The 22,390-nt window shown below is 39.8% G+C and overlaps 1 protein-coding gene across 2 annotated transcripts in view; it reads left to right on the top strand.

Moving 5' to 3' along the window:
• Positions 1–20,934, top strand: part of LOC306875133 (NLR family CARD domain-containing protein 3-like) — a gene marked incomplete at its 3' end in the record, with an annotated part of 44,593 nt that extends 23,659 nt beyond the window's left edge. Inside the window, exons 4-9 of one of the 2 annotated variants that reach the window (XR_013784708.1) lie at positions 2,762–2,935; positions 5,068–5,241; positions 6,885–7,058; positions 7,134–7,180; positions 18,803–19,707; positions 20,569–20,934. Coding sequence is in view for 1 of the 2 variants with exons in the window: in XM_079425559.1 (XP_079281685.1) it covers positions 2,762–2,935; positions 5,068–5,241; positions 6,885–7,058; positions 7,134–7,180; positions 18,803–19,377 (1,144 nt within the window). Of the gene's footprint in view, positions 1–2,761; positions 2,936–5,067; positions 5,242–6,884; positions 7,059–7,133; positions 7,181–18,802; positions 20,254–20,568 lie in introns of those variants that run through there. The other variant, XM_079425559.1, reaches the window with a different exon arrangement.
• Positions 20,935–22,390: the final 1,456 nt, after the last annotated feature.

Here is a 22,390-nt window from a genome sequence, read left to right as displayed (position 1 = left end):
TAATACCATGGTCAGTAAACCATTTACCAGTGGTTTTGGCACTGTGAGCAGGTGCCAGGTCGTGCTGAAAAATGAAATCTTCATCTCCATAAAGCTTTTCAGCAGATGGAAGCATGAAGTGCTCCAAAATCTCCTGATAGCTAGCTGCATTGACCCTGCCCTTGATAAAACACAGTGGACCAACACCAGCATCACTGACTGTGGGTACTTGACACTGGACTTCAGGCATTTTGGCATTTCCCTCTCCCCAGTCTTCCTCCAGACTCTGGCACCTTGATTTCCGAATGACATGCAAAATTTGCTTTCATCCGAAAAAAGTACTTTGGACCACTGAGCAACAGTCCAGTGTCAGGTCAGGCGCTTCTGCCGCTGTTTCTGGTTCAAAAGTGGCTTGACCTGGGGAATGCGGCACCTGTAGCCCATTTCCTGCACACGCCTGTACACGGTGGCTCTGGATGTTTCTACTCCAGACTCAGTCCACTGCTTCCGCAGATCCCCCAAGGTCTGGAATCGGTCCTTCTCCACAATCTTCCTCAGGGTCCGGTCACCTCTTCTCGTTGTGCTGCGTTTTCTGCCACACTTTTTCCTTCCCACAGACTTCCCACTGAGGTGCCTTGATACAGCACTCTGGGAACAGCCTATTCGTTCAGAAATGTCTTTCTGTGTCTTACCCTCTTGCTTGAGGGTGTCAATGATGGCCTTCTGGACAGCAGTCAGGTCGGCAGTCTTATCCATGATTGCGGTTTTGAGTAATGAACCAGGCTGGGAGTTTTTAAAAGCCTCAAGAATCTTTTGCAGGTGTTTAGAGTTAATTAGTTGATTCAGATGATTAGGTTAATAGCTCGTTTAGAGAACCTTTTCATGATATGCTAATTTGTTGAGATAGGAATTTTTGGTTTTCATGAGCTGTATGCCAAAATCATCATTATTAACACAATAAAAGGCTTGAACTACTTCAGTTGTGTTGTAATGAATCTAAAATATATGAAAGTCTAATGTTTATCAGTACATTACAGAAAATAATGAACTTTATCACAATATGCTAATTTTTTGAGAAGGACCTGTATTTACTCTGTCAGTTTTGTGATCAAATTATTTTCACAAATTAATTTGTACATGACACGTACATTAATTATTCAACACAACACAACCTAAGTTTTGTAATTTAATGAGATATGTGTTATGTATTGGTGTGTCTGAATACTGTATTCTGTGTGTGTGTGTGTGTGTGTGTGTGTGTGTCTCTAGATGATCTGACTGTTTGTGTGTGTGTGTGTGTGTGTGTGTGTGTGTCTGTAGATGATCTGACTGTTTGTCTCTGTAGATGATTTGACTGTGTGTGTCTGTAGATGATCTGATGTGTGTGTCTGTAGATGATCTGATGTGTGTCTGTAGATGATCTGACTGTGTGTGTCTGTAGATGATCTGATGTGTGTCTGTAGATGATCTGACTGTGTGTGTCTGTAGATGATCTGACTGTGTGTGTGTGTGTGTGTGTGTGTGTGTGTGTCTGTAGATGATCTGACTGTTTGTCTCTGTAGATGATTTGACTGTGTGTGTGTGTGTGTGTGTGTGTGTGTGTGTGTCTGTAGATGATCTGACTGTGTGTGTCTGTAGATGATCTGACTGTTTGTCTCTGTAGATGATTTGACTGTGTGTGTGTGTGTGTGTGTGTGTGTGTCTTTAGATGATCTGACTGTGTGTGTGGGCCTGTAGATGATCTGACTGTTTGTCTTTGTAGATGATCTGACTGTGTGTGTGTGTGTGTGTGTGTGTGTGTGTGTGTGTGTGTGTGTGTGTGTGTGTGTGTAGATGATCTGATTGTGTGTGTCTGTAGATGATCTGACTGTGTGTGTCTGTAGATGATCTGTGTGTGTGTGTCTGTAGATGATCTGTGTGTGTGTGTGTGTGTGTCTGTAGATGATCTGACTGTTTGTCTCTGTAGATGATTTGACTGTGTGTGTCTGTAGATGATCTGACTGTGTGTGTGTGTGTGTGTGTCTGTAGATGATATGTCTGTGTGTCTCTGTAGATGATTTGACTGTGTGTGTGTGTGTGTGTGTGTGTGTGTGTCTGTAGATGATCTGACTGTTTGTCTCTGTAGATGATTTGACTGTGTGTGTCTGTAGATGATCTGATGTGTGTCTGTAGATGATCTGACTGTGTGTGTCTGTAGATGATCTGACTGTGTGTGTGTCTGTAGATGATCTGACTGTTTGTCTCTGTAGATGATTTGACTGTGTGTCTGTAGATGATTTGACTGTGTGTGTGTGTGTGTGTCTGTAGATGATCTGACTGTGTGTGTGGGCCTGTAGATGATCTGACTGTTTGTCTCTGTAGATGATCTGACTGTGTGTGTGTGTGTGTGTGTGTGTGTGTGTGTGTGTGTGTGTGTGTCTGTAGATGATCTGATTGTGTGTGTCTGTAGATGATCTGACTGTTTGTCTCTGTAGATGATCTGTGTGTGTGTGTCTGTAGATGATCTGACTGTGTGTGTCTGTAGATGATCTGTGTGTGTGTGTCTGTAGATGATCTGTGTGTGTGTCTGTAGATGATCCGACTGTTTGTCTCTGTAGATGATTTGACTGTGTGTGTCTGTAGATGATCTGACTGTGTGTGTGTGTGTGTGTGTGTGTGTGTCTGTAGATGATCTGACTGTTTGTCTCTGTAGATGATCTGATTGTGTGTGTCTGTAGGTTGTCTGGCTGTGTGTGTCTGTAGTTGATCTGACCATAGATGTGTGTGTTCTGCTCTCTTTCAGGTATGCTGTCTGTAATCTCACTGCTCAGTGTTGTGAGAGTTTGTCTTCAGCTCTACAATCCTCAAACTCTGTCCTGAGAGAGCTGGATCTGAGTAACAATGACCTGCAGGACTCTGGTGTAAAGTTTATTTCTGATGGACTGAAGAGTCTAAACTGTCAGCTGCAGATACTGAGGTATTAACAACATATAAGAGATAATTTACAGTCAACTGGTCACAATGTTGATGTGTGTCTGTAGATGATCTGACTGTGTGTCTGTAGATGATCTGACTGTGTGTGTCTGTAGATGATCTGATTGTGTGTGTCTGTAGATGATCTGACTGTGTGTGTCTGTAGATGATCTGACTGTGTGTGTCTGTAGATGATCTGACTGTGTGTGTCTGTAGATGATCTGACTGGGTGTGTGTCTGTAGATGATCTGACTGTGTGTGTCTGTAGATGATCTGACTGGGTGTGTGTCTGTAGATGATCTGTCTGTGTGTGTCTGTAGATGATCTGACTGTGTGTGTGTCTGTAGATGATCTGTCTGTGTGTCTGTATATGATCTGTCTGTGTCTGTAGGTGATTTTTCTGTGTGTGTCTGTATATTATCTGTCTGTGTGACTGTAGGTGATCTGACTGTATATGTAGATGATCTGTTTGTGTGTGTCTGTAGATGATCTGTCTGTGTGTTTGTAGGTTGTCTGTCTGTGTGTGTCTGTAGATGATCTGACTGTGTGTGTCTGTAGATGATCTGTCTGTGTGTCTGTAGATGATCTGACTGTGTGTCTGTAGATGATCTGTCTGTGTGTGTCTGTAGATGATCTGTCTGTGTGTGTCTGTAGATGATCTGACTGTTTGTCTCTGTAGATGATTTGACTGTGTGTGTCTGTAGATGATCTGATGTGTGTCTGTAGATGATCTGATGTGTGTCTGTAGATGATCTGACTGTGTGTGTCTGTAGATGATCTGATGTGTGTCTGTAGATGATCTGACTGTGTGTGTCTGTAGATGATCTGACTGTGTGTGTGTGTGTGTGTGTGTGTGTGTGTGTCTGTCTGTAGATGATCTGACTGTTTGTCTCTGTAGATGATTTGACTGTGTGTGTGTGTGTGTGTGTGTGTGTGTGTGTGTGTGTGTGTCTGTAGATGATCTGACTGTGTGTGTCTGTAGATGATCTGACTGTTTGTCTCTGTAGATGATTTGACTGTGTGTGTGTGTGTGTGTGTGTGTGTCTTTAGATGATCTGACTGTGTGTGTGGGCCTGTAGATGATCTGACTGTTTGTCTTTGTAGATGATCTGACTGTGTGTGTGTGTGTGTGTGTGTGTGTGTGTGTGTGTGTGTGTGTGTGTGTGTGTGTGTGTGTGTGTGTGTGTGTGTGTGTGTGTGTGTCTGTAGATGATCTGATTGTGTGTGTCTGTAGATGATCTGACTGTGTGTGTCTGTAGATGATCTGTGTGTGTGTGTCTGTAGATGATCTGTGTGTGTGTGTGTCTGTAGATGATCTGACTGTTTGTCTCTGTAGATGATTTGACTGTGTGTGTCTGTAGATGATCTGACTGTGTGTGTGTGTGTGTGTGTGTGTGTGTCTGTAGATGATATGTCTGTGTGTCTCTGTAGATGATTTGACTGTGTGTGTGTGTGTGTGTGTGTGTGTGTCTGTAGATGATCTGACTGTTTGTCTCTGTAGATGATTTGACTGTGTGTGTCTGTAGATGATCTGATGTGTGTCTGTAGATGATCTGACTGTGTGTGTCTGTAGATGATCTGACTGTGTGTGTGTGTCTGTAGATGATCTGACTGTTTGTCTCTGTAGATGATTTGACTGTGTGTCTGTAGATGATTTGACTGTGTGTGTGTGTGTCTGTAGATGATCTGACTGTGTGTGTGGGCCTGTAGATGATCTGACTGTTTGTCTCTGTAGATGATCTGACTGTGTGTGTGTGTGTGTGTGTGTGTGTGTGTGTGTGTGTCTGTAGATGATCTGATTGTGTGTGTCTGTAGATGATCTGACTGTTTGTCTCTGTAGATGATCTGTGTGTGTGTGTGTCTGTAGATGATCTGACTGTGTGTGTCTGTAGATGATCTGTGTGTGTGTGTCTGTAGATGATCTGTGTGTGTGTCTGTAGATGATCCGACTGTTTGTCTCTGTAGATGATTTGACTGTGTGTGTCTGTAGATGATCTGACTGTGTGTGTGTGTGTCTGTAGATGATCTGACTGTTTGTCTCTGTAGATGATCTGATTGTGTGTGTCTGTAGGTTGTCTGGCTGTGTGTGTCTGTAGTTGATCTGACCATAGATGTGTGTGTTCTGCTCTCTTTCAGGTATGCTGTCTGTAATCTCACTGCTCAGTGTTGTGAGAGTTTGTCTTCAGCTCTACAATCCTCAAACTCTGTCCTGAGAGAGCTGGATCTGAGTAACAATGACCTGCAGGACTCTGGTGTAAAGTTTATTTCTGATGGACTGAAGAGTCTAAACTGTCAGCTGCAGATACTGAGGTATTAACAACATATAAGAGATAATTTACAGTCAACTGGTCACAATGTTGATGTGTGTCTGTAGATGATCTGACTGTGTGTCTGTAGATGATCTGACTGTGTGTGTCTGTAGATGATCTGATTGTGTGTGTCTGTAGATGATCTGACTGTGTGTGTCTGTAGATGATCTGACTGTGTGTGTCTGTAGATGATCTGACTGTGTGTGTCTGTAGATGATCTGACTGTGTGTGTCTGTAGATGATCTGACTGGGTGTGTGTCTGTAGATGATCTGACTGTGTGTGTCTGTAGATGATCTGACTGGGTGTGTGTCTGTAGATGATCTGTCTGTGTGTGTCTGTAGATGATCTGACTGTGTGTGTGTCTGTAGATGATCTGTCTGTGTGTCTGTATATGATCTGTCTGTGTCTGTAGGTGATTTTTCTGTGTGTGTCTGTATATTATCTGTCTGTGTGACTATAGGTGATCTGACTGTATATGTAGATGATCTGTTTGTGTGTGTCTGTAGATGATCTGTCTGTGTGTTTGTAGGTTGTCTGTCTGTGTGTGTCTGTAGATGATCTGACTGTGTGTGTCTGTAGATGATCTGTCTGTGTGTCTGTAGATGATCTGACTGTGTGTCTGTAGATGATCTGACTGTGTGTGTCTGTAGATGATCTGACTGTGTGTGTCTGTAGGTTGTCTGGCTGTGTGTGTCTGTAGATGATCTGACTGTGTGTGTCTGTAGATTATCTGACTGTGTGTGTGTCTGTAGATGATCTGACTGTGTGTGTGTCTGTAGATGATCTGACTGTGTGTGTGTGTGTGTGTGTGTCTGTAGATGATCCGACTGTTTGTCTCTGTAGATGATCTGACTGTGTGTGTCTGTAGATGATCTGACTGTGTGTGTCTGTAGATGATCTGACTGTTTGTCTGTAGATGATCTGACTGTGTGTGTGTGTGTGTGTCTGTAGATGATCTGACTGTGTGTGTCTGTAGGTTGTCTGGCTGTGTGTGTCTGTAGATGATCTGACTGTGTGTGTCTGTAGATTATCTGACTGTGTGTGTGTCTGTAGATGATCTGACTGTGTGTGTGTCTGTAGATGATCTGACTGTGTGTGTGTGTGTGTGTGTGTCTGTAGATGATCCGACTGTTTGTCTCTGTAGATGATCTGACTGTGTGTGTCTGTAGATGATCTGACTGTGTGTGTCTGTAGATGATCTGACTGTTTGTCTGTAGATGATCTGACTGTGTGTGTGTGTGTGTGTGTGTCTGTAGATGATCTGACTGTTTGTCTCTGTAGATGATCTGATTGTGTGTCTCTGTAGGTTGTCTGGCTGTGTGTGTCTGTAGATGATCTGACTGTGTTTGTCTCTAGATGATCTGACTGTGTGTGTCTGTAGATGATCTGACTGTGTGTGTGTCTGTAGATGATCTAACTGTTTGTCTCTGTAGATGATCTGATTGTGTGTGTCTGTAGGTTGTCTGGATGTGTGTGTCTGTAGATGATCTGACTGTGTGTGTCTGTAGATGATCTGACTGTGTGTGTCTGTAGATAATCTGTGTGTGTGTGTCTGTAGATGATCTGACTGTGTGTGTGTGTGTGTGTCTGTAGATGATCTGATTGTGTGTGTCTGTAGATGACCTGATTTTGTGTGTCTGTAGGTTGTCTGGCTGTATGGTGACAGAGGAAGGCTGTGGTTATTTGTCTTCAGCTCTGAGTTCAAACCCGTCACACCTGAGAGAGCTGGATCTGAGCTACAATCACCCAGGACAATCAGGAGTCCAGCTCCTCAAACACAAACTGGAGGATCCAAACTATAAACTGCAGATACTCAAGTATATCAAACACTAATACTGACATAGCTACTGAACGATGCAGATCTACATTAATGTGTGTTTGTGTGTTTATAGTGTGGATCATGGAGGAGAGATCATGATGACAGCAGGACTACGAAAGTGTAGGTTTATAAACACACACACACACGCACACACACACACTCTCTCTCTATCACTCTCTCACACACAGTTATGGCAGCCAAAGAAGCTCGTGTTTGAACTCGCATGACTTGCTGCATGCTTTCTTTCACATCCTCCACATTCCTAACCCAGCACTGATATCAACCCAAATTGGGTCAAATCAAGTCAGCTTTCCTAACCCAGCAGTCTCAGATGAGTGTTTGGATTGAAACAAATACACAGTGTGCGTGTTTATCTGACACAAGCTTCAAATCTGATTTTTTTTTTTTTGACATGCGCACACTGCAAAAATATAGAGTTTCTCACTGTTTCCACATAATAACCACTCTCTTACACGGTTTCTTTATTTATTTTAAACAGCCAAATTAATATTTTATGACATGCCAGGCGTTGTTTGGATGAGCATGATGCTTGTATGTTCAGTGCATGGCGTGTGTGTTTCACTAGCTCCGTTCCCGTGGACACCTTTTGTTTGACCTAATTCTGGATATTTCCAGCCTAAAACGTGTGATTAATCCTTATCTAAAGCTGTGTCTACACCAAGAGAACCCATTATAATCAGCTGACGCGGTGACTATCCACACGGGAAGTGGCGTGAGGTGACAAATCTTCTACAGTAACTGATGCCTCCTTCTATTCCCAATCTTGGAAACATGCTTGGTAGACTAAGCACTGAAAGTAAAACAGTGAAAGTAAAAAATAACAGTGCGCATAAGAGAGCGATTGCACGCTTTCGCCAGCATCAGCAAATGCACGGATCACAGATTAAACAGCTGAAACAGCCCCCCCATGTGACACTGAAATTATAACCCATGAAGTCATTCCTCCCACACTATCAACAGGCGCATCATGTAGGCTACACTTCTTGTACTTCGTTTGGGCACCACAAGGTGTCACTGTGGCCTGAAAGCTTACCCCTCGACTACTCTGGCTCCATTGCTATTCCTGCGGTAAAACATGCCCTCCTCATTACCCTACAGAGGAAGAAATGTAGAAATAAATAAATGTAGAAATAAATAAAAGTGGAAATAAATAAATGTGAAAATAAATAAAAGTGGAAATAAATAAAAGTGAAAATAAATAAATAAATGTGAAAATAAATAAAAGTGGAAATAAATAAATGTATAAATAAATAAGAAATATATATAAAAATAAATAAATGTGGAAAAAATGAAAAAAAAACATAAGGAAATAAAATTAAATAATTATTCATTTTTTCCTTTGGTAACATTTTATAATAACGTTCAGTTATAAGTCATTTATAAGTGATTAGTTAACGATTTATCATTTACAAAACATGATTATGCTTTCGTAGATGATTAATTAGTGATATGTTAATATTTTTACCTATGTTTTGTAGATTAAGTTATAAATCAACACATGTTTAGATGATGAACAGTGGGGGGGAATTCGTGGCCTAATGGTTAGAGAGTCAGAGTTGTAATCCAAAGGTTGTGGGTTCGAGTCTCGGGCCGGCAGGGATTGTAGGTCAACATTGTACTATTATCTCAATAAACGTTATAAATCATTTACAAAGCTTCCTGCATCCCCTAATCTAAAGTGTAAGCTACTCATCAGTTGTAAATGTTTGACAAAGCTTCCGGTTCCAGGTTGTTTGTGTGTGTATATATATTTACGCACACACAACTGGAAACCATAAGGTTTGTAACACATTTACAAGTGATGAGTAGTTAACCCTTTAGATTAGGGGATGCAGCTCGTGTTCTTCCACTGATGCTGCTGTTCTAATGTAAACCTCTGGTACCTTTAGAAACATCAGTGCTTGTCTCATCTTCTGAACAGCTGCAGGAAACTGAGCAGGAAACAACTCAAAGCTCCTTAACCACACGCATCTAGAATTTAATCATGTTAACTAGTCATACACTTGATTTTTGAAACAACATTTAAAAACACATTCAAAAGGACTTCATATCTTCTTTTAACTTATGTTCATTGATCATTTATCAATTTTTAGCCTTAATATGAAAATATGCATCAACGTAGCAAACCCGCAGGAAGACCTCAGTGTTTCTTTTTGAAAAAAAAGTGAAAAAGTGAAGTGACATACGGCCAAGTATGGTGACCCATACTCGGAATTCGTGCTCTGCATTTAACCCATCCAACGTGCACACACACACACACACACACAGCAGTGAACACACACACACAGCAGTGAACACACACACACAGCAGTGAACACACACCCGGAGCAGTGGGCAGCATTTATGCTGCGGCGCCCGTGGAGCAGTTGGGGGTTCGGTGTCTTGCTCAAGGGCACCTCAGTCGTGGTATTGAGGGTGGAGAGAGCGCTGGACATTCACTCCCCCCACCTACAATCCCTGCCGGACCGAGACTCGAACCCACAACCTTTGGATTACGAGTCCGACTCTCTAACCATTAGGCCACGACTTCCCCCATCTCTTTTTGTTGACAACAGCAGATTTATAAATAATTCTCATTACGAATTTGGTGATGATGATTGTCGTATGTATCACATTGTCACATGCCTTGTAAAAATGCATAAAAATGTTACTGAGCAACTGACAAATAACACTGTTTCAGGACAGATTTTCCTCACGCTTTGAACCCCAGCTAACGAGCAGTTCATCATCGCTGTGAGAATGCATGCAACTCGTGTGTGTATTAAAACATAACATTCTGCAATTTATTTACTAATCGTTTGAGGCCATTTGGCGATATTAATAATTATACAGTAACCAGCAACAACAGGCGGATGCAGTCCTCTTCTCATCAGAGACATGAGATGCGGTGCTAAACGGTCTCTGGCTGTCGGTGCTTGTAATGATTTTGTGTCTTTCTCTGACAGTTTTAAATGCTTCCACACTGCTGCATTAGTGCACACCTCTATCTGATCGTGTCACGTCATTGTTCGGTACAATTTATTCAGTCTTTTTGCTTATTCGGTTGCTGAACATTTGGTGCATCCCTATATTTGCCAGCAGTGAAAAGTTAATGCTGTTAACTCTTTCCCTGCCATTGACGTGATATTTTGTCAATTAAGAGACAACAATTCTCTGCCATTGACAAGTTTTTACAGCAATCCGTGTTCTAGGTGTATTACGGTAAGGAAAGGCCTAGCGCATGTCCTGAATGAGTTACAGGACTTCTGGGTCTTGCGGGTCCGAATAAAAGACGATCAGCATAAATGGAAGAATCAGAGAAAATGTAGATCAAATATGTAGCTCATGTTTTGACCGTTTTGAATCTGATCGGGACGAAGTAGTCAGTGAGGGAGATGCCTTTACAGACACAGAAACATCTCTAGTTGTGTTGTGGGTACACCGAAAACCCGTCAGTGTGTGTGTGTGTGTGAGAGAGAGAAAGAAAGAGAGTATTTATGTGTGTAACCTGTGTGTGTGTGTGTGTGTGTGTGTGTGTGTGTGTGTGTGTGTGTGTGCGCATATCTTTGATTTGTTTATTGAATGCAATTTAAATTATTAATATAATTATTTAAAGGTGAAAGAATATGGCATTTGTATATGTTTTGCTTGAAAATGCACTACTTTGATAAAAATGAATTTTTCATAGCAGAAAATATTCTGAGGGCCGTCAAATTTAGGTGAAAATCATCAAAGATGCTGGCGGTGGCTGGCAACTTAAAAAAAAACACTGGCGGGGAAAGAGTTAATGACATTTGCAGCACCAGCGCTCGTTTGATTCGATTCCAAATTACATGACCAAAATTGTTGTCAGTAACGTAATCCGTTACATTACACATTGTAGGTAATATAATCAGATTACTTTTAGATTACTTTTGACCTAACTCATTTATCACATTGATTTAAACAGGATAATCTTGTACCATACTGATATAAAAATACAAAGAGTGAGAAAATATATTCCTTTCAGGAAGTGCATTAAACATTATATTACATCAAGGCTTCCCAAACTGGGGTTCTGGATTTACTGCAGAGGTAGCCTACAACATTTCTCTCCATTGTAGGCTATGTTTCAACATATATATAGCAGAATGGCAATAAATCTTACTTGACCTACGTAACAATAAAATTCAAAACTCTTTCACTTTGGGTACACAATATTGTTGCTATCCACTATACATTTGAATTTTAGTATTATAATATATTGTGACACGATATATAGTTATACCCCTGCATTGTTTTGAATGTTGAACAATTGTATCAATATATATGTATATTCTATATCCCGCGATCCAACAGAGGATAAGAGGTATGGAGAATAGATCAGATTTTATAGGGAAAGACTGCCTAGTTAAATGTTTATCCAGGTCACTCCTGATTTTTGAACTGATCAGTCAGAATCAGAATCAGCTTTATTCGCCAAGCATGCGCAAACACACAAGGAATTTGTAGTGGTTTTTAAGAAGCTCTTGGTACATACACGCATTCATACATACATACATACATACATACATACATACATACATACATATCTGACATGAGAACAGGAACATTTAAATAAGACTTAATAATAATATTGTGTATGAATCTGGAACAGAAGATGTATGTACAGATTTTTGGGTTATTTTCTATATATATACAGCTGTATAGAAAATATACATATGTATTTACATAGTACTTGAGAGAGTCAATAATTAGAGATAGGGAATTAATTAATTAATTGAGAAAATCTGACTGCACTCGTGTGAGAAAATCAAGCCAAGTTTCCCCATAAAAAGGCAAATGAGTCTCAGAGTTGTAACACTCAATACATATATTTGTCCATACCTCTGCATTTTCTCTCAGAGTTTTGTATTTGCAAATCACTTTGTTTTGTTTGAAAGTTGAGTTTTTCGTGTGTGTGTGTGGTGTGCGTGTGTGAGTGAGTGAGTGAGTGGTGTGTGTGTGAGTGAGTGGTATATGTGTGTGCGCGAGTGAGTGATGTGTGTGTGTTTGTGTGTGTGTGTGTGAGAGAGAATGAGTGGTGTGTGTGCGTTCGAGTGAGTGATGTGTGTGTCTGTGTGTGTACGCGAGTGGTGTGTGTGTGAGAGTGAGTGGTGTGTGTGTGTGAGAGTGAGTGAAAGAGTGTGTGCGCGTGGTGTGTGTGCGCGAGTGAGCGGTGTGTGTGTGAGAGTGAGTGGTGTGTGTGTGAGAGTGAGTGAAAGAGTGTGTGCGCGTGTGTGTGTGTGTGTGTGCGCGAGTGAGTGATGTGTGTGTGTGTGTGTGAGTGAGAGAGAGTGAGTGGTGTGTGTGCGTTCGAGTGAGTGATGTGTGTGTCTGTGTGTGTACGCGAGTGGTGTGTGTGTGAGAGTGAGTGGTGTGTGTGTGAGAGTGAGTGAAAGAGTGTGTGCGCGTGTGTGTGTGTGCGCGTGGTGTGTGTGCGCGAGTGAGTGGTGTGTGTGTGAGAGTGAGTGGTGTGTGTGTGAGAGTGAGTGGTGTGTGTGTGTGAGAGTGAGTGAAAGAGTGTGTGCGCGTGTGTGTGTGTGCGCGTGGTGTGTGTGCGCGAGTGAGTGGTGTGTGTGTGAGAGTGAGTGGTGTGTGTGTGAGAGTGAGTGAAAGAGTGTGTGCGCGTGTGTGCGCGTGGTGTGTGTGCGCGAGTGAGTGGTGTGTGTGCGCGAGTGAGTGGTGTGTGTGTGAGAGTGAGTGGTGTGTGTGTGAGAGTGAGTGAAAGAGTGTGTGCGCGTGTGTGTGTGTGCGCGTGGTGTGTGTGCGCGAGTGAGTGGTGTGTGTGTGAGAGTGAGTGAAAGAGTTTGTGTGCGCGTGGTGTGTGTGTACGAGTGAGTGGTGTGTGTGTGAGAGTGAGTGAAAGAGTCTGTGTGTGCGCGTGTATGAATGATGTGTGTCTTAATGGTTGCGTTTCAGTCACTATTTTATATTCATTCGGTTATCTGATAACAGAAACAGTCAAATATAACAATGAAAACTGTTTTATTGAATAACAATGAATTACAGTATGTGGGCACAGAGAGGCAAACTATTATTACAAAAATGTAATAGTAAATGTATTGCATGTTCAGAAGTGAGCTGCCCTGTCCTGCAAATAATGTAAACAGACTTGTGTAAGTTAATTGCTCAGTGCAAAGAAAGAAGTAATGGGAATCTGTTATTTCTGTTCTTTTTTCATGTGTCTAATAGACATGAACAACATCTATGACCTATGAAACATGTCTAGTCTTCATACTCTGTGGACTACGGTTACACTAATAATAGACATACATTTGCATAAAGCATCCATATTTGTCCATGCCCATGTTGATTAGAGTATTAAAAACTTGAAAAGTATTCATTTTAGGTACATTTAGAACAAATAAAAATGTGCGCTTAAGTTGCGATTAATCACAAGTTAACTCATGACAGTCATGCGATTTAAACGCAATTAAATATTTACTTTACTTTTACTTTTGTCATTTAGCAGACGCTTTTGTCCAAAGCGACTTACAAATAAGAAAAAGTAACTAAAACTAAAAGTTACAACTCTATAAATACTATCTACCCACATATTTAAGAAAATAAAGAGATTAAATAAAATTGACACATGCATATAACAACATTTCAATAATAAACATATAAATGAATAAACTAAAATAAAAAGAGATACTACTATCCCTTGCCGGTGTCCCTGCCCGGTGGAGTCGCACGGTAGAGTCGATGGTCTTTACACTCTTCGGTCTTCCCACTAAGAGGGCTTCACACGACGACTGCCGCGACCGCTGCCGCGATATAATAACCTTTATTATACCAATCCAACAAATGATCATTTCAATTCAGCTGGACCCACTTTCCTGTTTATCAACTACAAATGGCCAAGCAAGTGCACACACTGACAAGATACACGATACAGTACGAGACCAAACGCCATTTCAGCAACTCTCATCCTAGTAAACAAAATAAGCGTTTCCTAGCAACGGCAAATGCGCTAAACACTGAGACAAGTAAATACACTTACGAGCTGATTTTAAACTTCCGCTGATAGACTGCTTCTCTTAAAGACCACTTCATTACACTGCCTTCTGCTGGCGCTTGAACCCACTTTCCTGTTTATCAACTACAAAAATATACATAAAATATTTGAATCGATTGATAGCCTTAATATATATTTCTATGGGTAGTTGACAAATAGGCAGTAAAAAATGATTATTTTGTAAAAGACAATATTTGAAAAAGAAATGCATATATTTGTGTAGTGTCTGATCTTTGAGAAAATATAAAGGGTCACTAACTTTGCTTCTTTTAACATTTTTACTGAATTTTAACATAAATTTGTCCTGTGGTGTAACATAGCAAAAATGAATATCTTAATAATGTATAAATGGCATGAGAGAGCTTTATCTTCATCGTTAGTGTCACGTCTCGGGACTGTTAGTGTGTTTTTCTCCCCATGTGCACCCTGTGACGCAGTTTCTCCCTGGTTTGATTGTGTTCATCTGGTTCAGGTGTGTCTCGTCAATTACCTTGTTTTAGTCATGTATTTAAGTCCCAGTCTGTGCAGTCCATGTTTGTCGGGTCTCTTAACGTTATGTGCGTGTGTTTCCTGCCGTTCCCTTGTGTGTGGAGTATATTAAAGACTGTTATGTTGATCCTCGTCTCTGCGTCGTTCCCTCCGACACAGTGCTGACAGTTATGCCGAGTTCACAATGCATCATTTTAGCCTGATTTTTCACTCGCCGACAGGTTTTGATAAATCGCGACAAACGCAGAGATCGGAGGCAAATCGGTGCTCGTTCAAAGACGCCTCCTGGGGAAATCGCCGCAAAATATTTGGCATGCTACATATCTGGAGCTGTTGGCGATTCACAATCACGCTGTGTGCAATGATTTCTGACTGAAAACTACATCGGCGATGACCTTCAGCCAATGAGAGACAAAGATACAGGCCAGAAGGAAGTTCGGGGAGGAGTTATAGACCAGAATATCAGTATTTGAATAGATATGTACAATTATATCATAGAGAAACAAGCACAAACATTTGCTTGACCCGTCTCTTTGCAGAACACACAATCCCTGTTCCCTGCATCTCCCTCCTGTATAATCTGTTTTTCTGTTTGTAGCTGGAAATCAGCGGGCTATATTTTATTAAACTTCCAGTCTTGCTCGAGAACTCCGGTCTGACGCATGCGGGTTCTTGCATTATTTCCTTATCACTTCTCGCGTGTGTTTTGTTGTGAAACGTAGTTTGTGAAATTGTGGTATGTGAAAGCCCCTGTGGCCGATCCATCGTGCAATGTGAACACAGCAGAGACTGAATGCTACCCCAGATAGCCCTGCAGTGTGAAAACAACAGCGATCCGACGATTTAGAAAACCGTACAGTGTGAACTCTGCATTAGACACTTCATAAACTGTTATTTAATATTAAAATATAATTAACATAATTTTACCCCCATGACTTGTTGGACAATTTTAAGAAAGTTTGACAACAAGACAAACTTTGCTGTCATCTGTTCAAAACGTCTGGAAATTATAAACATTTTTTGTTGTTTTTGTAAGATATTTTGAGATTACGTTACACTAAAGGACAGAAATGGTAGTTCTTAAAGTATTTCGATCTAATTTTGAACACGTCAAAGGAGAAAGAAACTTTCATTTTAATACAAACAATATTAAAGGGGTCATATAATGCTTTTTTAAAGATCACTATTTTGTGTATTTGGTGTAACAGAACATGTTGACATTATTTTTCATATACTGTACATTATTGTAAGTCCTCTATGCCCCGCCTCTCTTGGTTCCCAAACAAAATTTTACTGAACGCTCATTTTTTGAGATATGAACCTCAAATTTGGAACAAAGCTTGTTTAGATTTATGACCTTGATTTTCTAGCAGGTTTAGAGTTCAACATGTTTCATATATAAAATATTCATAAAATAAAATATAAAATATTGTTCATAAATCATTTTCATAAACTTAAACCTGTATAACTTGTTTTGCTTTCACTTTTTAAACTTGTTTTTACTTCAACAATAATCTGTCATGGGTCTTCTTTAAAATGAGACCAAACTTAAGTCTGTGCTCCCAAGCTTCCAATTTTTATGACCCCTTTTTTGACATGGAGATTTTTGTCCAAGTGTAACTTTTTTTTATTGATGCACAAGGGTTAACAAGTTTATACAATTCTTCCTCTCCTATAGTAGAGAATGAGTGGAATTGTTCTTCAGGGGATCTATAGTGCACTATCCGATGCGATACTGTAGCTGACAGCTGCATGGTTACAATTTTATCTCTGATAGTATCAATCTTGGAAGTAAAGTAGTTCATAAAGTCATTAATGCTGTGCTTTAGGGAAATGCCAACACCTGTTGATGCTTTATTTTTTGTTAATGTAGTGACTGTATTGAATAAATACCGGGTGTTATGTTTGTTTTCTTCTAGAAGAGATGAAAAGTAATCAGATCTAGCAGTTTTTAATGCTTTTCTGTAGGATAGGGTACTTTCCCGCCAAGCTATACGAAATACCTCTAGTTTTGTTTTCCTCCATCTGCGCTCCATTTTCCGGGCTGCTCTCTTTAAGTTGCGAGTGTGCTCATTATACCACGGAGTCTGACTGTTTTCTTTGATCTTCCTTAAGCGTAAAGGAGCAACTGTATCTAAAGTGCTAGAAAAGAGAGTCCATAGTTTCTGTCACATCATCAAGTTGTTCTGAGCTGTTGGATATGCTGAGGAATTGAGATCAATCAGGAAGATTACTTGCAAAGCAGTCTTTTGTGGTAGAAGTGATGGTTCTGCCATACTTGTAACAAAGAGTAGAATTTACAGTTTTAGCTATATGGAGTTTACACAAGACTAGATAATGATCTGAGATATCATCGCTTCGCTGCAGAATTTCAACACCACTAACATCAATTCCATGTGACAGTATTAAATCTAGAGTATGATTTCCACAATGAGTAGGTCCTGAAAAATGTTGTCTAACCCCAATAGAGTTCAGAATGTCTATGAATGCTGATCCTAATGCATCTTTTTCATTATCGACATGAATATTAAAATCACCAACAATTAAGACTTTATCTGCAGCCAGTACTAACTCAGATAGAAAATCAGTAAATTCTTTAATAAAGTCTATGTGGTGCCCTGGTGGCCTGTATACAGTATCCAGTACAAACATCACAGGGGATTTATCACTAACACGTGTTTCTCTAGATAATGTTATACGCAGCACCATAACTTCAAACGAGTTATACTTAAAGCCTGCCCTCCGAGAAATACTGAGAATATTGCTATAAATTGTAGCAACACCTCCCCCTTTACCTTTTGGACGTGGCTCATTTTTATAGCAGCAATCTTGGGGGGGGGGGGGGGGGGGGGGTAGACTCGTTTAAAATAATGTATTCATCTGGTTTTAGCCATGTTTCTGTCAAACAGAGCAAATCTAGATTATTATCATTGATCAAATCATTTACAAAAAGTGCTTTTGTAGAAAGGGACCTGATATTCAGTAAGCCAAGCTTTATCAATTGTTTCTCTGTATTGTAAACATTTTTTATTTGTTAAACATCAATTGAATTGTTACTCTTAATCTGGTTTGGATGTTTTCTGTATTTTCTAGTTCGGGGAACAGACACAGTCTCTATAGTGTGATATCTAGGTGAAAGAGTCTCTCTGTGCTGAGAATTAACTGAATTCTGTGGTGTGAGTGGTGTTAGCATCACACGCTAGCTGCTCTCTGACTGTAACACAAGCTGTGAAGATCTACAACACACACAAACTGAGCCACAAACTCTCAGAGAAGAGATTTAGCAGCAGATTAACTCCCTTTCATATAATAATCGCTTCTTCTTCTTGTTTAATGGTGCCACCTGCTGTACAGGATATCAAATAAAACTGCATAGGTGATGAGTCTGAAATTAGAGAAGGGGAACGATCGGGGGAGGAGGGATTTTTTTTTAATTATAATTGCTTCAAACAGCTCCACGTCACACATACCCCCTTCTCTTACAGGCGCAGGGTTCACTTCCCATCCAAACAGGAAGTTACCGTCACCCTCACGACACCCGTCAAAATAAAAGTCCCAGACATATGACTGCTGTACACGAAAATATAATAATAATAATAATATTAATAATAATCCAAGGAATATCAGACAAAACCACTGTATTTGATTCATTAATTTATACAGTTCTGCATCTTATTTGACAAAAATAAAAATGAAATGTTTAGTTTTGTTGTAAATTTAATGTTTTTCATTTATATTTTAAAAGATTTCAGAAGTGTCTATTAATTGATTATATTAGACATGATGTTGTATGTTTATACTGGTATTGAATGATAAAACAGAATGCAGAACTAAATGAACTGTGAAGCAGAACTGATGAGGAATGAACTGTGTTTCGTGTGGCTCTGAAGGAACAGGTCACTGGTTAAATGTGTTCTTGGTTTCTCAGCGCTGAAGCACAGTGATTTGTGATTTATCAACATTTTAACACTGATGAAAATGATCAAACAGTTGTATATGATACTCATATAACATATTCTCATATTAACATTCTGATATCTCTTTGTTATATGTATATGCATACGTATCAGAATGTGTTCTGTGACAGGTTTAGGTTTAGTGCAGGTCTGGATGAGAGTATATTTACTGATTTTATAGTCTTGTATTAAAGATCATGTGTTTGATTGAATAATTGATTCATGATTCCTGATTCTGATGTGTTTTCTCTCCATCAGATTCCCATCAGCTCACTCTGGATCTGAACACAACACATAAATCCCTCCGTCTGTCTGAGAACAACAGAGTGATTACCTACACTGGCAGAGATCACCAGTATCCTGATCATCCAGACAGATTTGAAGGGATGCCTCAGGTGTTGTGTAGAGAGAGTGTGAGTGGACGCTGTTACTGGGAGATTGAGTGGAATGGTGAATTGGATATAGCAGTGTCATATCAGAGCATCAGCAGGAAGGGAGGTGATGAGTGTAGGTTCGGATATAAGGCTCAGTCCTGGGCTTTGTACTGCCATGAATCCCAATACAGATTCAAACACAAAAAGATATGGACTGATCTCTCTGTGAAGCCCAGCAGTAGGAGAATAGGAGTGTTTGATGATGAGGATATCAGGAGAATAGGAGTGTTTGATGATGTTATCTATAGAGTAGGAGTGTATGTGGATGAGAGAGCAGGAACTCTGTCCTTCTACAGCATCTCTGACACAATGACCCTCATCCACTCAGTCCAGACCACATTCACTCAGACCCTCTATCCTGGGATTGGGTTTGGTTCTGGATATGTGAAACTGTGTTGAATCAGAACAGACTGAGGAGAGATGTATGATAAACCAGTGACAGTGAGATATTATAGAGTCTCTTCATCACATTAATATGAACATGAATCAGAATAAATGTGTGTCAGAAATCATCATAGAGACAGTAAGATTATTGAGTGATGATCTGTTTTCTGTGCTTTTCTCATTTTGTGGGAAGTCGTGGCCTAATGGTTAGAGAGTCGGACTCTGCTCTCCATGAACTCATGGACCATGAACTCTGCTGAGTTCATGGGTGGAATAAACATATGGCAGGACTTTTACTTTCTGACCCCTGGATTGTCCACCTCTGTATATAAGGCATAAAACTTGGTACTATAGACCCTTTTTGAGTCGACGTCACGATTACGTCACAGCACAAGCTGGAGGCAAAACAGAGGGAGAACTGGAGGCGGCCCATTCAAACCAGCGCAGATTCAGCAACATAAGGAGCTTTAAATATAGTCTTGTTGTGATGTTGGGTGCCAGAATCGACATAGTACAGGCTCTGATTTGAAATGTTATCGCTTACCTGCTGCCACTGCCAGACAAAAACGGACGACTGTGATTAAAAATTAAAACCAGAGGACTGGACAGAAACGGCCGTCAAAATGCTCGCGTTTGCAACGCACACTTCTTGTCAGAAAAGGTTCAATAAAGTATTGTCTTTTGTTGTTATGAGTGCGTCTATAGATTTCTTATGCATCTCACGATTATGTTGTGTATGAAATAATGTCTGTGCGCATGTGTGTAAAACAACAAACTTATAAGCTTAATCATTTGTAATTGTATTGTTATGAGTAATTGTGGCTTGGAATAATAATGTTTCTGTAAAAATAGTTGCCTGCTGAAATTGAAAATACATCTTCATGACTAGATAGACACTGTGAGTCTGTCTTAACTACACAGGTTAGATGTGAGTCAGTCAACCGGAGGGAATCCTGTCAGATCGTCCATGCTTCGAGGAAAAATCTGGTTTCGTCCATTAAAGTTAACCTTTTCAAATAACAATCGCGGTCCTGGACAGTGCGTGACCTTACATATGTGGGTGAAATCGGATTTTCTCCAGTTATTGTTAAAAAACAAGCTAACAAAATTCATAGCTAGCGTTAGTGAAGCGGTCAGTGGAATCTTTCTGCCTCCAGCTAAGCTCCGCCCACAGAAAAACGTCACAATGTTTACTAACAGAAAAAGGGTCTATACTCTCAACATCTACACTTACTCTCATTTTCATCTGCCTCATTTCCTGAATTAAAGCTGTCAAGATCGGATAACTCTCCATTTACAAGGTGTTCAAGGAAGTCTATGACTTTATTCTCAAAAGGAAGATTGTGTGAAAAACAGGTTATATACATAAAATAAATCAATTGTGAGTCATAGCTTAGCTATGAAATGCTTACAGGTATTTTGTTTCTTTGCATGGTGACTAACTGAGTGCTGGCTAATATCTCTTGACTCCTGATGTCCATTGGGATGGACATTAAACTTTGAAAAAATCCTATAACTTAATGAAATTAAATATTTTCAAAATAACTTGAAATATTAACACTTGAAATTATAAAAAAAATTATGCTGAGAGAAATGTATTTTTTTGATTTATTAGACAGTAAAAAATAAATAAATGCATAACATGAAGTCATCACAATGACATTATACATTAATCAAAACTGTCGAGGATAACACAAGAAAGTTAAAAACTTATTTCCATTGTGGTCCTCGTTGTAGTCTAGATAAAGATGGTCAGGCAAGCTATAGATGACTAAGGTACCCTGTACATTCAACCACATCCAATACATACATATATATATACAAAATACATACACTTCAATAATAAATATTCCTTAAGATTATTAGCATTTATTAGCATTTAGCAACCATTCACCACATGCTCTATTAAAACAATGATCTGACTGGCTTAACTTAATCTCAACTGGGAGTTTATTCCATTCCATTGCTGCCGTGTACAAGAAGGTGTTTTGCCCAGAACAGCTCTTAAATCTACAAGGAACTATGTCTGTGGCACTACCTCTAGTTGAATAGCTATGAGAGTTCCTAATAAGCTTAAAATAATCTTTAAAATACTTTGGCTCATTCCTATACAAAATCTTTCGTGTCAATCTCAGTTTCAACTGTCTCACCCTGTTTTCAATTGTCAACCATTTTAATTTCTTACGTTCAGGAGAGCCAACATGGTTCCTATTGTTAAGATTTAAAATCAACCTAACTAATTTATTCTGTGCCGTTTGGAGTTGAACTTTTATCCTCTTTGGGGTGCTGCTGTACCATGTAGTACAGGCATAATCGAAGTGTGGCTGAATTAAAGCATTTGCTAACATTTTTAAAGTTTCTTTATTTAGAAACTGAGCCTTACGTGCCAGGAATTTAATTATTTGGTTCACTTTTATAATAACCCTTTGACCCATACTTTCTCCACTCACAGAACTATCCAAATCACAGCCTAAATATATTTTACACAATTTTTAGCTTCAATCTGGGTACCACCCACACAAAGTTTGAGCTCAGGAGTCCTACTCAACTTTATTTTTGAACCAAATAGAATAGATTCGGTTTTCCCCAGATGCAAAGACAATTTGTTCTCTATCAGCCATTCACTTATGTTCTTTAACTCCTCACTTAAATGGTTCTCAATAACTTCTTTATCCTTATGGGAGTACACCAAGGCTGAATCATCCGCATAGAGAAAAAGATTACAATTGCAAACAGATTTCATATCATTTATATACAAGAGAAACAACAATGGGCCCAGGACACTACCCTGAGGCACCCCACACGTTATTTCTCTAGCCTCAGACAGAATGCTGTTAATATCAACTCTTTGATACCTCTCAGTCAAGTATGATCGAATCCATTCACATGCCATACTGTTAAAACCTAGAGCTTTTAGTTTAATCAGCAAGATCTGATGGTCAACGGTATCAAATGCTTTCTGGAGGTCTAACAAAACCATGCCACAAAGTTTACCCAAGTCGATCTCACTTCTTAAATAATCTGTCAA

Source organism: Barbus barbus (genome assembly GCF_936440315.1).
Source record: "Barbus barbus genome assembly, chromosome: 9".
NCBI lineage: Eukaryota > Metazoa > Chordata > Actinopteri > Cypriniformes > Cyprinidae > Barbus > Barbus barbus.
The sequence above is the reverse complement of the archived record's forward strand: the minus strand, read 5'-3'. Positions and strand labels throughout refer to the sequence as shown.